Below are 12,762 nucleotides of genomic sequence, written 5' to 3'. Positions count from 1 at the left end.
GGACACAGTTTGAACATAGAATCAGGTTCCAGCACCTTTCCAGGTGGAGAATTTCAGATCCTGACAATTCTCTGGTGCAGAAACTGCTGAACTCAAGCGTTGAGTTCTGAAGGTTGCAAAGTGTCGAATGGAAAGATGAGCTGCTGTTCCTCAAGCTCCCATTGAGCTTCATTGGAACAGTTCAAGAGGCCAAGGTCAGAGTGGGGTGGAGAATTAAAATGACAAGAGAGCGGAAGTTCGGGGTCTAGTGTCCCCTGAAATCAGTCAAATCTTCAATGGCATCCTGGCAGTATAACATCCAGTTTTTTTCTGAAATGATTAATTGTCTTCACTTCCAGCATCCTCATGGACCGAGAGTCACTCACTGTTTAAAAATTGCCTTTCTCATATTCCGCCACCCCTCCCCCACACCATATCTAGAACATAGAACACTACAGCACAAACAGGCCCTTCGGCCCATAAATTGCGCCGATCATATCCCTACCTACCAGGCCTATCTGTAACCCTCAATCCCATTAAAACCCATGTACTCATCCAAAAGTCTCTTAAAAGACCCCAACTGGGTCTTTTGCCCAACTGGGGAAAAGGCATGGTTAATGAGATAATTCAGCAAAACAAGTATGGTCACACATATTAGTATACAGTGAAAAGTATTGTTTCTTGCGCACTATACAGACAAAGCATACCGTACATAGAGAAGGAAAGGAGAGCGTGCAGAATGTACAGTCATAACTAGGGTGTAGAGAAATATCAACTCAAGATACGGTAGGCCCATTCAAAAAGTCTGACAGCAGCAGGGAAGAAGCTGCTCTTGATTCGGTTGGTACATGATCTCTGACTTTTGTATCTTTTTCTCAACGGAAAAAGGTGGAAGGGAGTAGTTACGGGGTGCGTGGCGTCCTTGATTATGCTTTTCCGAGGCATTGGGAAGTGTAGACGGACTCAGTGGATGGGAGACTGGTTTGTGTGGTGGACTGGGCTTCTTTCATGACCCTTTATAGTTTCCTCAGTTCATGGTCAAAGCAGGAGCCGTACCAAGCCGTGATACATCTGGAAAGGATGCTTTCTATGGTGCATTTATGAATGTTGGTGAGATTTGTCGCGGACATGCCGAACTTCCTTAGCCTTCGGAGAAAGTAGAGGCATTGGTGACTGAGGTGCGATGTCAAAACATGTCTAAAGCCATTTTTTAAAACTTCTTGTATTGGATGTTGACATCACTGACAAGGCCAGATTTATTCTCATCCCTAATTGTCTTGCGGTGAGTGGCTGGCTAGGCATTTCTGACAGGAACTAAAATTCAACCACATTGCTGTGGCTCTAGAGTCACAACATAGGCCAGACCAGGTAAGGTCAGCAGATTCCCTTCCCTACAGGACATTAATGAACCAGATGGGTTTTTATGACAATCAACGATAGTTTCATGGTCATCATTACTAAGACAAGGTTTATGTTTCTAATTTATTAATTGCATTCAAATTCCACCAGCTGCCATGGTGAGATTTGAACCCATGTCCCCAGCACATTAACCTGGGCCTCTGGATTACAAATCCAGTGACATTACTACTACACCCTTTCTCTTCAGTGACCATGCTCAACGTGACTGGTGGGGACAGGCTTAGGCAAAATGGATGGTTCGAGGAAGTGGGAGGAGGTGAGTGAATCAGTCAAGTTTTATGATAATCCAGCAGTTTGCATGGTCACCTTTTCCTTGTGCCGGCCCTGCAAATTACCAGATTCATTCAGCTCAATTTCACAACTTGCCTTTGTGTTTTTGTGGGGTCTCTCTCTCACTCTCTTTTTTTCTGTTTTTAACCAATTTCACAGGATTTCAGAAGGGGAGGATTTGCAGTCAGCAACGCAAACCAAATATCGTACCAGGATCTGACCCATCCGATTTTGAACATGGAAGGAAAAGGCGCCATTCACAGTGGGGAGAAACCCTACACGTGTTGTGTGTATGGAAGAGGCATCAACCAATCATCTGACCTGTCAGAACATAAATACCGTCACCCCGGGGAGAAACCGTGGAAATGTGAGGACTGCGGGAAGGGATTCAGAATCCCATCAGAGCTGGAAAAGCATCGACGCACTCACACCGGGGAGAGACCGTTCTCCTGCTGTACGTGTGGGAAGGAATTTATTATTTCAGCCCATCTGCTAACACACCAGAGAGTTCATACAGACAAGAGACCTTTTAAGTGCTCAGACTGTGGGAAGTGCTATAAAAGTTCTGGGGAACTGATGTCCCATCAACGTGTACACACTGACGAGAGACCATTTAAATGTCCCGACTGTGGGAAGTGCTACAAAAGTTCCGGGGAACTGATGTCGCATCAACGTGTTCACACTGAGGAGAGGCCGTTCAGATGCTCTCACTGCGGGACTGGGTTCAGGCGATCGTCTCAACTCACTGTACACCAGAGAATTCACACCGGGGAGAGGCCGTTCATCTGCTTGGAGTGTGGGAAGGGATTCACTCAGTCAACTGACCTGCTGACACACCAGCGAATCCACACCGGGGAGAGGCCATTCACCTGCTCTGAGTGTGGAAGAGGATTCACTCAGTCGTCTAACCTGCTGGTGCATCAGCGCACTCACACTGGAGAGAGGCCATTCACCTGCTCCCGGTGTGGGAAGGGATTCACTACCTCATCCACTCTGCTGAAACATCAGCAAGTTCATAAGTAACCAAAGCATGTATATCCTGGATTGATTTTACTGCTAGTAATAAACTCTAGCCTAGTTATAGTGGCCAATTTGATAAGTGTCAAATAAATCAGTTTTCTGTCAAATAATGTCTTTTTTTGATGTCTCTGATACAAGTTACTTCTTTTTAAAGGTCTCTCTCTCTCTCCCTTGTCTCCTCCATCCTCACCTCCAACAATAAGTGTGAGGAACTCATAGAGGCAATCTGGTCAGCTTTCACTGGACAACCGTGCCAGACTCTCCCAAAAGATCCTCCTTGTCCAAGTCTTGAACTTGCATCTTTATTTTCTTTCCCATTTCCACTCATGCCCTCTCATGACTCATTTTATCAATGAAACCTCCTGCTCTATTGACTCTATATTCACTAAATTGATTACCCAACTTCCCCGTGTTTCTTGACTTTGTTAACAGTTCTCGGTCTTCAGGTTCCGTCTCCTTCAAATAACAAACCATAACCCTACCATCCTTACAAACTATTGCCCCATCTCCAGCCTCCCTTTAATATCAAAGCAAAATACTGAAGATGCTGGAATCTGAAATAAAAATAGAAAATGCTGGAAAATTGCACAGGTCTGACAACATCCATGGGTGGCACTGCTGCTTCACAGCTCCAGGGACCTGGGTTCGATTCCCAGCTTGGGTCACTGACTGTGTGGAGTTTGCACATTCTCCGCGTGTCTGTGTGGGTTTCGTTCGGGTGCTCCGGTTTCCAAAAATGTGGGGGTTGGGTTGATTGGACATGCTAAAAAAAATTACCCTTAGTGTCCTGAGATGTGTAGGTTAGAGGGATTAGTGGGTAAATATGTCAGGATATGGGGATAGGGCCTGGGTGGGATTGTGGTCAGTGCAGACTTCATGGGCTGAATGGCCTATTTCTGTACTGTAGGTTTTCTATGAGAGAATAGAGCCAACGTTTCGAGTCTGGATGACCCTTTGACGAAGCTCTATTCGCTCTCTACAGATGCTGTCAGACCTGTTCAGATTCTCCAGCATCTTCTGTTTTTATTCCAGCCTCCCTTTTCCTCTCCAAGCTCCTCAGTTCTGGTCCCCACATTACAGGAAGGATGTGGAGGCTTTGGAGAGGGTGCAGAGGAGGTTTACCAGGATGTTGCCTGGTATGCAGGGGAGGTCCTATGAGGAGAGACTGAGGGATTTGGGGTTGTTTTCACTGGAAAGAAGGCGGCTAAGAGGGGATCTTATAGAAACATATAAGATGATTAGAGGTTTAGATAGGGTGGATGGTGATAGCCTGTTTCCTCGGATGGAGAAAGCTAGCACGAGGGGGCATGGCTTTAAATTAAGGGGGGGTAGTTATAGGACGGATGTCAGGGGCAGGTTCTTTACCCAGAGGGTGGTGAGGGACTGGAATGCCCTGCCTGCTGCAGTTGTAAATGCGCCTAGTTTGGGGGCGTTTAAGAGATTGGTGGATAGGTTTATGGACGAAAAGGGATTGGTTTAGATTAGTGGGTCAATGTTTTTTTTAAAAATAAGACTGGTCGGCGCAACATTGTGGGCCGAAGGGCCTGTTCCGCGCTGTAATGTTCTATGTTCTAAATGTCCTGCACCTCCAATTAGGTTTCTGCCCTGTCACAGAACTGAAACACCTCTTAACAAAATTATAAGTGGCATTCCATTGGCGAGGATGGTATGAATGCAATAGATACGGGTCATGATTTCCTACACCGAGTGTTTGTGAATCCTCCCTATTCCACCCCTCCAGCTCCATTCCTCGCTGGCTCTCGGCTCTTCCGAACCCACTGCGCTTTCTGATGAAAGTTCATTGACCCTGAAACATTGCCTCTGTTCCTCTGCAGCCGGGCCCGCATTGCGCATGCTCCGGCCTGGTCCCGCCTTTCATTCACTCTGATTGGTTGGAGGGCAAGCCACGCCCTCTGGTGGCGCTTCCAGTCCATTCCCCTCTTGCTATTGGTCCGGAGCCGCCGTCAATCACCCGATGCATAGGAGCATGCGCAGGTCGGATTCTGGTTGTTGTCCTCACTCTGGGCTGGTAAGCGGCTTGGGAGGAAAGGGAGCCGATGGTTAGGTTGGGATGCTTCATCAACGCCCGATGTAGGCCCGAGGCCCCGAATATAAGGAGCTCCTGGTCCAACTTTGAACCGGCAGCTGCTGCCCGGGCCTCGTCCGACGTCAGGCCCGATTAATGGCACCGTCTTGAGAGCGTCAGGATGCGCATGTGCAGCAGCTTAAGGTGATGCGGGCTCAGTTCCGCCCCCTCATTCACTCTGATTGGTTGGAGGACTGACCGATTTCGCTTGGTCCTCCGGCTCCGTCTCCGCATCCTATTCGTCCGGTACTGCTGTCAATCATCTCGGGTATTATGAGGTGGGCAGGGGGCGGGATTCAGGAACACCCTCTGGGAGGCCCCAACATCCATAAGAAAGAACATAAGAAATAGGAGCAGGAGTAGGCCATCCAGCCCATCGAGCCTGCCCCGCCATTCAATAAAATCATGGCTGATCTGTTGTGGCTCAGTTCCACATTCCCGCCCTCTCCCCATAACCCTTAATCCCCTCTCTTATCAAAAACCCATCAACCCGCGTCTTAAAAATATTTAGCGAGGCAGCCTCCACCACTTCAACGGGCAGAGAATTCCAGAGATTCACCACCCTTTGAGTGAAGAAGTTCCTCCTCAACTCCGTTCTAAACCGCCCCCCCCTTTATCTTGAGGCTGTGCCCCCTAGTCCTACTGTCCTTTCTGAGCGGGAAGAGTCTCTCCACCTCTATCCTATCCATCCCATTCATCATCTTATACGTCTCAATGAGATCTCCCCTCATTCTTCTAAACTCTAACGACTACAAGCCTAGTTTATTCAGCCTCTCCTCATAGCTCAACCCCCTCAACTCCGGTATCAGCCTAGTAAACCTCCTCTGCACACCCTCCAGGGCCAAAATATCCTTGCGTGAGTACGGCGACCAAAACTGCACACAGTACTCCAGCTGCGGCCTCACCAATGCCCTATACAGCCGCAGCAAGACCTCCCTACTTTTATATTCAATCCCCCTCGCTATGAAGGCCAGCATCCCATTTGCCTTCCTGACCACCTGCTGCACCTGCAGGCTGGGTTTTTGCGACTCATGCACAAGGACCCCGAGGTCCCTCTGCACCGTCGCCTGCTGCAGTTTTTCGCCACGTAAGTAATAGTCCTTCCTACCATTATTCCTACCAAAGTGGACCACCTTGCACTTGCCAACATTAAATTCCATTTGCCAGTTCCTGGCCCATTCGCCCAGCCTATCTAGATCCTTCTGCAGACTCTCCACACCCTCCGCGCAATTTGCCGTTCCACCAATCTTGGTGTCATCAGCAAATTTTGACACCATACACTCCGTTCCCTCCTCCAGATCATCTATATAAATGGTAAACAGCTGAGGCCCCAGCACCGACCCCTGGGGCACTCCACTAGTCACCAACCGCCAATCCGAATAGCACCCATTAACCCCCACTCTCTGCCTCCTATTTGACAACCAATCCTCTATCCACGCTAACACCCTACCCCCAACTCCATGCCCCCTTACCTTCTGCAATAACCTCTTGTGAGGCACCTTGTCAAACGCCTTCTGAAAATCTAGAAAGACCACATCCACCGACTCTCCTCTATCCACCGCCCTAGACACATCGTCATAGAACTCCAATAAATTTGTCAGACACGACTTCCCCTTAACGAAACCGTGCTGCGTCTGCTCTATCAAGAAATTCCCCTCAAGATCCCCAACAAGACCCATTGGTTTTATTGTCCATCTACAAGCAGGAGCTGGAGAACTGAACTCATGATGTGGTGATGCAAAATTGGAAGCCAGAGGGTGGTTGTAGAGGGTTGTTTTTCAAACTGGATGCCTGTGACCAGTGGTGTGCCTCAGGGATTATGGAACAGTACAGCATAGTACAGGCCCTTCGGCCCTTGATGTTGTGCCGAGCTTTGTCCGAAACCAAGGTCAAACTATCCAACTCCGTACCATTCTGGTGTGCTCCATGTGCCTATCCAATAACTGCTTGAAAGTTCCTAAAGTGTCCGACTCCACTATCACAGCAGGCAGTCCATTCCACACCCCAACCACTCTCGAGTAAAGATCAGGGCTGGGTCCACTGTCATTTTTCATTTATATTAATGATTTGTATGAGAATATAGGAGGCATGGTTAGTAAGTTTGCAGATGACACCAAGATTGGTAGCATAGTGGACAGTGAAGAATGTTATTTCCAATTGCAATGGGATCTTGATTAATTGGGCCAGTGGGCTGATGAATGGCAGATGGAGTTTAATTTAGATAAATGCAAGGTGATGCATTTCGTCACATTTAACTGAGTAAGTCCTGCCCTGGTTCATGGTAGGGCGTTGGGGAGAGTTACAGAAAAAAAAGAGATCTCGGGGTACATGTTCATAGCTCCTTGAAAGTGGAGTCACAGATGGACAGTGTGCTGAAGAAGGCATTCAGCATGCTTGGTTTCATTGCTCAGAACACTGAATACAGGAGTTGGGACGTCTTGTTGAAGTTGCACAAGATAACGAAAGGTCACACTTGGAGTAGTGTGTACAATTCTGGTCATCCTGTTATACAAAGGATATTATTAAACTAGAAAGAGTGCAGAAAAGATTTACTAGGATGCTACTGGGACTTGATGGTTTGAGTTATAAGGAGAGGCTAGATAGACTGGGACTTTTTTCTCTGGAGCTTAGAAGGCTGAGGGGTGAACTTATAGAGGTCTATAAAATAATGAGGGGCATAGATCAGCTAGATAGTCAATGTCTTTTCCCAAAGGTAGGGGAGTCTAAAATTAGAGGGCACAGGTTTAATGTGAGAGGGGAGAGATATAAAAGGGTCCAGAGGGGCATTTTTTTCACACAGAAGGCGGTGTGTCTGGAACAAGCTGCCAGAAATAGTAGTAGAGACGGGTACAATTTTGTCCTTTAAAAAGCATTTAGACAGTTATGGGTAAGATAGCTCTCGAGGGATATGGGCCAAATGCAGGCAATTGGGATTAGCTTAGGGATTTCAAAAAAAGGGTGGCATGGACAAGTTGGGCCAAAGGGCCTGTTTCCATCCTGTAAACCTCTACGACGGCATTGGACTAAGCACAGTAAGAAGTCTCACAACGCCAGGTTAAGGTCCAACAGGTTTTATTTGGTAGCACAAGCTTTCAGAGTGTCGCTGCTTCCTCAGGTGAGTGAAGAGTTATGTTCACAAAGAGGGCATATCTAGCCACAGACTCAATTTACAAGATAATGATTGGAATGAGAGTCTTTACAGGTACAGACAATGTGAGTGGACAGACAGTTAAGCACAGATTGAATTGTCTCCAGCCAGGATAGTTAGTGAGATTTTGCAAGCCCAGGCGAGTCATGGGGTTTACAGATAGTGTGACACGAACCCAAGATCCTGGTTAAGACCATCCTCATGTGTGTGGAACTTGGCTATCAGTTTACGTCTGGTGATTCTGCATTGTGGTAGGTCATGAAGGCCACCTCGGAGAATGCTTACCTGAAGATCAGAGGCTGAATGTCCATGATCACTGAAGTGTTCCTTGACAGGAAGAGAACACTCCTGCTTGGTGATTGTCAAGTGGTGTTTATTCATCCATTGTCATAGTGTCTGCATGGTCTCGCCAATGTACCATGCCTAGGAACATCCTTTCCTGCGGCATATCAGGTAGACAACATTGGCCAGATGGATGGTGTTCTCATGGGAGTTGATGGCATCCATGTCAGTGATCCAGCAAGACATGCTGGATCACTGGGACACGGTTGTGTGGTGTTGTGGTCACTGTTCTCATGAAAGCTAGATAGTTTGCTGCGGACAATGGTCTGTTTGAGTTTGTGTGGTTGTTTGAAGGCAAGAAGTGGGAGTATGGGGATGGCCTTGCCGAGATGTTCGTCTTCATCGATGACATGTGGCTCCGGAGAAGATGTCATAGCTTCGCTGCTCCGGGGAAGTACTGGAAGACGAAGGGTACTCTGTCCGCTGTGCCCCGTGTTTGTCTTCTGAGGAGGTCGGTACAGTTTTTCGCTGTGGCGCGTCAAAACTGTCCATTTCGACCCATGGGGATGTGGAAATGCCGGCGTTGGACTGGGGTAAACACAGTAAGAAGTTCTGATCACAAACTCTCCACTCACCTGACGAAGGGTCAGAGGCCCGGAAGCTAGTGGCTTTTGCTACCAAATAAACCTGTTGGGCTTTAACCTGGCGTTGTGAGACTTTTTGCTGACTTCAACCCAGACAGAGGAGAGTGAGGGAGAAAACTGGGAGTGGAGGAAAGAAATGGTGGAGATGGTGAGATGGGTTTGGATTTCAGCCCAGGGAGGAGGGAGAGTGTGTAGAACAGGGATCTGCAGATTTCCTTGCAGCTCACTCAATATTTTTTCTGTTTTGAATCATTTCCGCAGGATATTAGAAGGAGAGAGGATTTGCAGTCAGAAATCTCTCAAAAAGCAAACATCATTTCAAGATTTGACAGAGCCGCTCTATTTAGCGTACTCTGACTGTCCTAGGTATCGGAATATGGAACCAAGAAATACAACTAACAAGCGCGAGAAAGCATACACGTGTTCCGTGTGTGGACGAGGTTTCAGCCATTCATCCGGTCTGTCCAGACACAAACGCAGCCACAGCATGGGGAAACCTTGGAAATGTGGGGACTGTGAGAAGCAATTCAATTACCCATCGGAGCTGGAAACCCATCGACGCAGTCACACCGGCGAGAGGCCATTCTCGTGCTCCATGTGCGGGAGGGGATTCACTGCGTTATTCGGCCTCCAGTCACACCAGCGGATTCACACCGAGGAGAAGCCATTCAGCTGCACAGTCTGTGGCAAGAATTTCAGGCAGTCATCGGCCCTCACTGTACACCAGCGAGGTCACACCGGGGAGAGGCCATTCACCTGCACCCTGTGTGGGAAGGGATTCACTTATTCATCTGTATTACTGAAACACCAGCGAATTCACACCGGGGAGAGGCCATTCACCTGCTCCATTTGTGGAAAGGGATTCATTCAGTCATCCCAACTGCTGACACATCAGCGAGTTCACACTGGAGAGAGGCCCTTCACCTGCCCTCTGTGCGGGAAGGGATTCACTCAGTTAGCTAACCTGCTGACACATGAACGAGTGCACAGATGACTTTGGGATTCTCTGCCTGAGAAGGCAGTGGAAGTGGGGGGGCAGTCACTGAATATTTCTAAAGCGTAGTAAGTACATAGATTCATGTTGAGGAATCAAAAAATATAAGGGGCAGATGGGGATGTGGAACTCAACACAAACAGATCAACCACAATCTTATTGAACGGTGGAGCAGGCTTGAGGAGCTGAATGGCTTAATCCTACTCCAATTTTATATATTTGTATGCTCTGCTGACGGCTGTTTATTTAATCAATCACAATTATTTACATACTGGACATTATCAAATTCTAAATTTCTAATTTGACAGATATGGACAAATCAACATATTGGTTCTTGGGCAGAGTCAAATAGATTTTTTCTGTATTTTTAAACAACTGATTATAGTTTCCAGGGCCACTGATATTGCAGCAAATCATCTAGAGGTTTGTACAAATTCAGAAACTTTTTTACAAACATCGCAACATGGTATCAATTTGAACCAAAGACTTTAGCTTTCACTGACTTGGCCTTAACCATTCAGGCAAAGTGCTTGAACACATGAGATATGGAAATTACCTCTGAAGTGATTGTTTCTGTCTCTGATATAAAAACTGAAAACCAGCAAGCTTGGGTATAATTGTTTCTGACATTGAAATTGATAAAGTACATTGATGTGAGCTGCTATTTCAAAGCATTCAAATACTAACAAAAACTAATGGAAAAAAAGCAGTATCGTTCCCTGGGTATTAAAAAGAGTTCTTTGAGGAGAAGTAAACTGAACAGGAACAAAACCAGTGAGCCCAATCACAAATTTGGGATTGATTTGTAATTTCTGGCTCTTTATAATGAGTTGAAGTGAAGAACAAATAAATAAAATATATTAATCACTGGATTTAAATAGTAACGTTTGAATCTATTTTATAAATGAGAATATTGGATTGGACAGTACAGTTTCTCTAGGGCTGATCAGTGAGGTCAGATAGTAAATAAGAGATTGAATGAGAAAATGGATTAGGATTGGAGAAAAAAGATGGGAAAAATCACAGCAGCAAATGGGAATTGAAATAACGCACTGTGGGTCCAATGTAACAGCTCAATCTGGTATTGATGCACATTCTAGTGAAAAGAAATTGTAAATTAGACTAACAAGTTAGACAGCTTCTGATTGATTAATTTACTGATTCTCCATAACATCTACTAGATTGATTCCAGAGTGATTGGTTCTATGGAAAGAGATTGAACAGTTTAGGCCTATACTGTCTGGAATTTAATAAGAACATAAGAAATAGGAGCAGGAGTAGGCCATCTAGCCCTTCGAGCCTGCCCCGCCGTTCAATAAGATCATGGCTGATCTGAAGTGGATCAGCTCCACTTTCCAGCTCTCTCCCCATAACCCTTAATTCCCTTGTCTGTCAAAAACCTACCTATTTAGAATGAAGAGAGATCAAATTGAGGTATAGAAGATAAACGATATGGATAAAGTAGACGTGGAGTGGATGCTTCCTCTTGTGGGACATTTTAGGACAAGAGGTCATAGTCTTAGGAAATAGTCTTTCTGGTTGTTTCACAACTTGGTATATCTCTTGCTCTGCCCAAGACTGCAAGGAAGGTTATGCAAACCAGCCTCCCATCCATTGACTCTGTCTACACTCCCCACGGCCTCAGCAAAGCAGCCAACATAATTAAGGACGCCACACACCCCAGACATTCTCTCTTCCACCTTCTTCCTTCAAGAAAAAGATACAAAAGTCTGAGATCACATACCAACCAAAGAACAGCTTCTTCCCTGCTGCTGTCAGACCCCTGAATGGACTTACCTTACATTAAGTTGATCTTTCTCTGCACCCTCGCTATGACAGTAATACTACATTCGGCACTCTGGTTTCCTTCTCTACAAACGATATGCTTTGTCTGGAGAGTGTGCAAGAAACAATACTTTTCACTGTATGTTAATACATGTGACAATAATAAATCAAACCAAAGTCAAATCAAATAAGGGTAGCAAATTTAAAAGAGTTGAGGAGAAACTACTTGTCCCAAAGGGTTGTGAATCTGTGGAATTCGCTACCCTGAAGTGTGGCAGATACTGGGACACTGAGTAAATTTAAGGAGGAGTTAGACAGATTTTAATGGTAATGGGTTAAAGGATTATGGGGAAAAGGCAGGAAAATGGGGAAGAAGAGCATATCAGCCATGCTGGAATGGCAGAGCAGACTTGATAGGCCGAATGGTCTAATTCTGCTTCTATATCTTATGAACTTATGATAACTATGTGATGAATTATTGTTTTATTTTTATCATTACAATTCAATATTAGACACAATGACTTTTTATTACTAATTATCTGGTGAACCAAACCAATTCTCTATTAATCGGAATCACCCTGACTGACCAGACAGAAAAACAGACGTTAACCTTGTGTCGAGCACTGACTGGAGATTTAATGATCAATCCTGAAGGTGATTTCTCCAAACCTCCCAGGGTTTCCTTCCTTCTTTCTCTCCTCTCTCAATAAGTTAAAACTCAATCTCTTGTCCTGTTTTGATTTCTTGCCCAAGGTAAACCTGAGCTGACATTTGAAAAGGGAACCTTTGTGAGTAGCTTCCAGAGATCAGAGTCCTCATTGATTTGAGGCCAAAGTGTAACCTCTTATTTATTGCCCCTTTCCCCCATCCTCTGATGTGAACCACCCTCCAGTGGCTGAGCCAGGATGGGGCCGTTAACCTGGGCCTGTTCCCGGGAGGAGCCCCGCAGCTGCAAACCAGGGAGCTGACAATGATTCTGAAGCGGCTCCACAAAGTGTTTCCAGACCCGCCCAGCCTCCACCTAACGCCGACTCCGCTTCTCCGGGACGAACCAGCACCAAGGACAGCAATGACACTGCGCATGTTCCACATCACAATGCCCAGGGACTGATTGACGGCAGCTCCGAACCAATAG

The 12,762-nt window shown here is 46.2% G+C and overlaps 1 protein-coding gene across 1 annotated transcript; it reads left to right on the top strand.

Annotated features, from left to right (window-relative positions):
• The first annotated feature begins 1,693 nt into the window (after positions 1–1,693).
• Positions 1,694–12,041, top strand: LOC145335622 (uncharacterized). The gene is made up of 3 exons (XM_080181427.1): positions 1,694–2,687; positions 5,345–5,351; positions 9,258–12,041. Exons 1-3 carry the CDS (start codon positions 1,906–1,908, stop codon positions 9,840–9,842), a joined length of 1,374 nt encoding a protein of 457 aa, XP_080037553.1. The 5' UTR covers positions 1,694–1,905; the 3' UTR covers positions 9,843–12,041.
• Positions 12,042–12,762: the final 721 nt, after the last annotated feature.

Source organism: Carcharhinus amblyrhynchos, unplaced genomic scaffold, assembly GCF_965287045.1.
Source record: "Carcharhinus amblyrhynchos unplaced genomic scaffold, sCarAmb.v2.hapA scaffold_39, whole genome shotgun sequence".
In the NCBI taxonomy this organism is placed as follows: domain Eukaryota; kingdom Metazoa; phylum Chordata; class Chondrichthyes; order Carcharhiniformes; family Carcharhinidae; genus Carcharhinus; species Carcharhinus amblyrhynchos.
This window is presented reverse-complemented; position numbering and strand designations above follow the sequence as displayed.

Excerpts from the sequence above, each read along its gene's own strand:
- LOC145335622 (XM_080181427.1), top strand. The coding sequence starts at position 1,906 with ATGGAAGGAAAAGGCGCCATTCACAGTGGGGAGAAACCCTACACGTGT.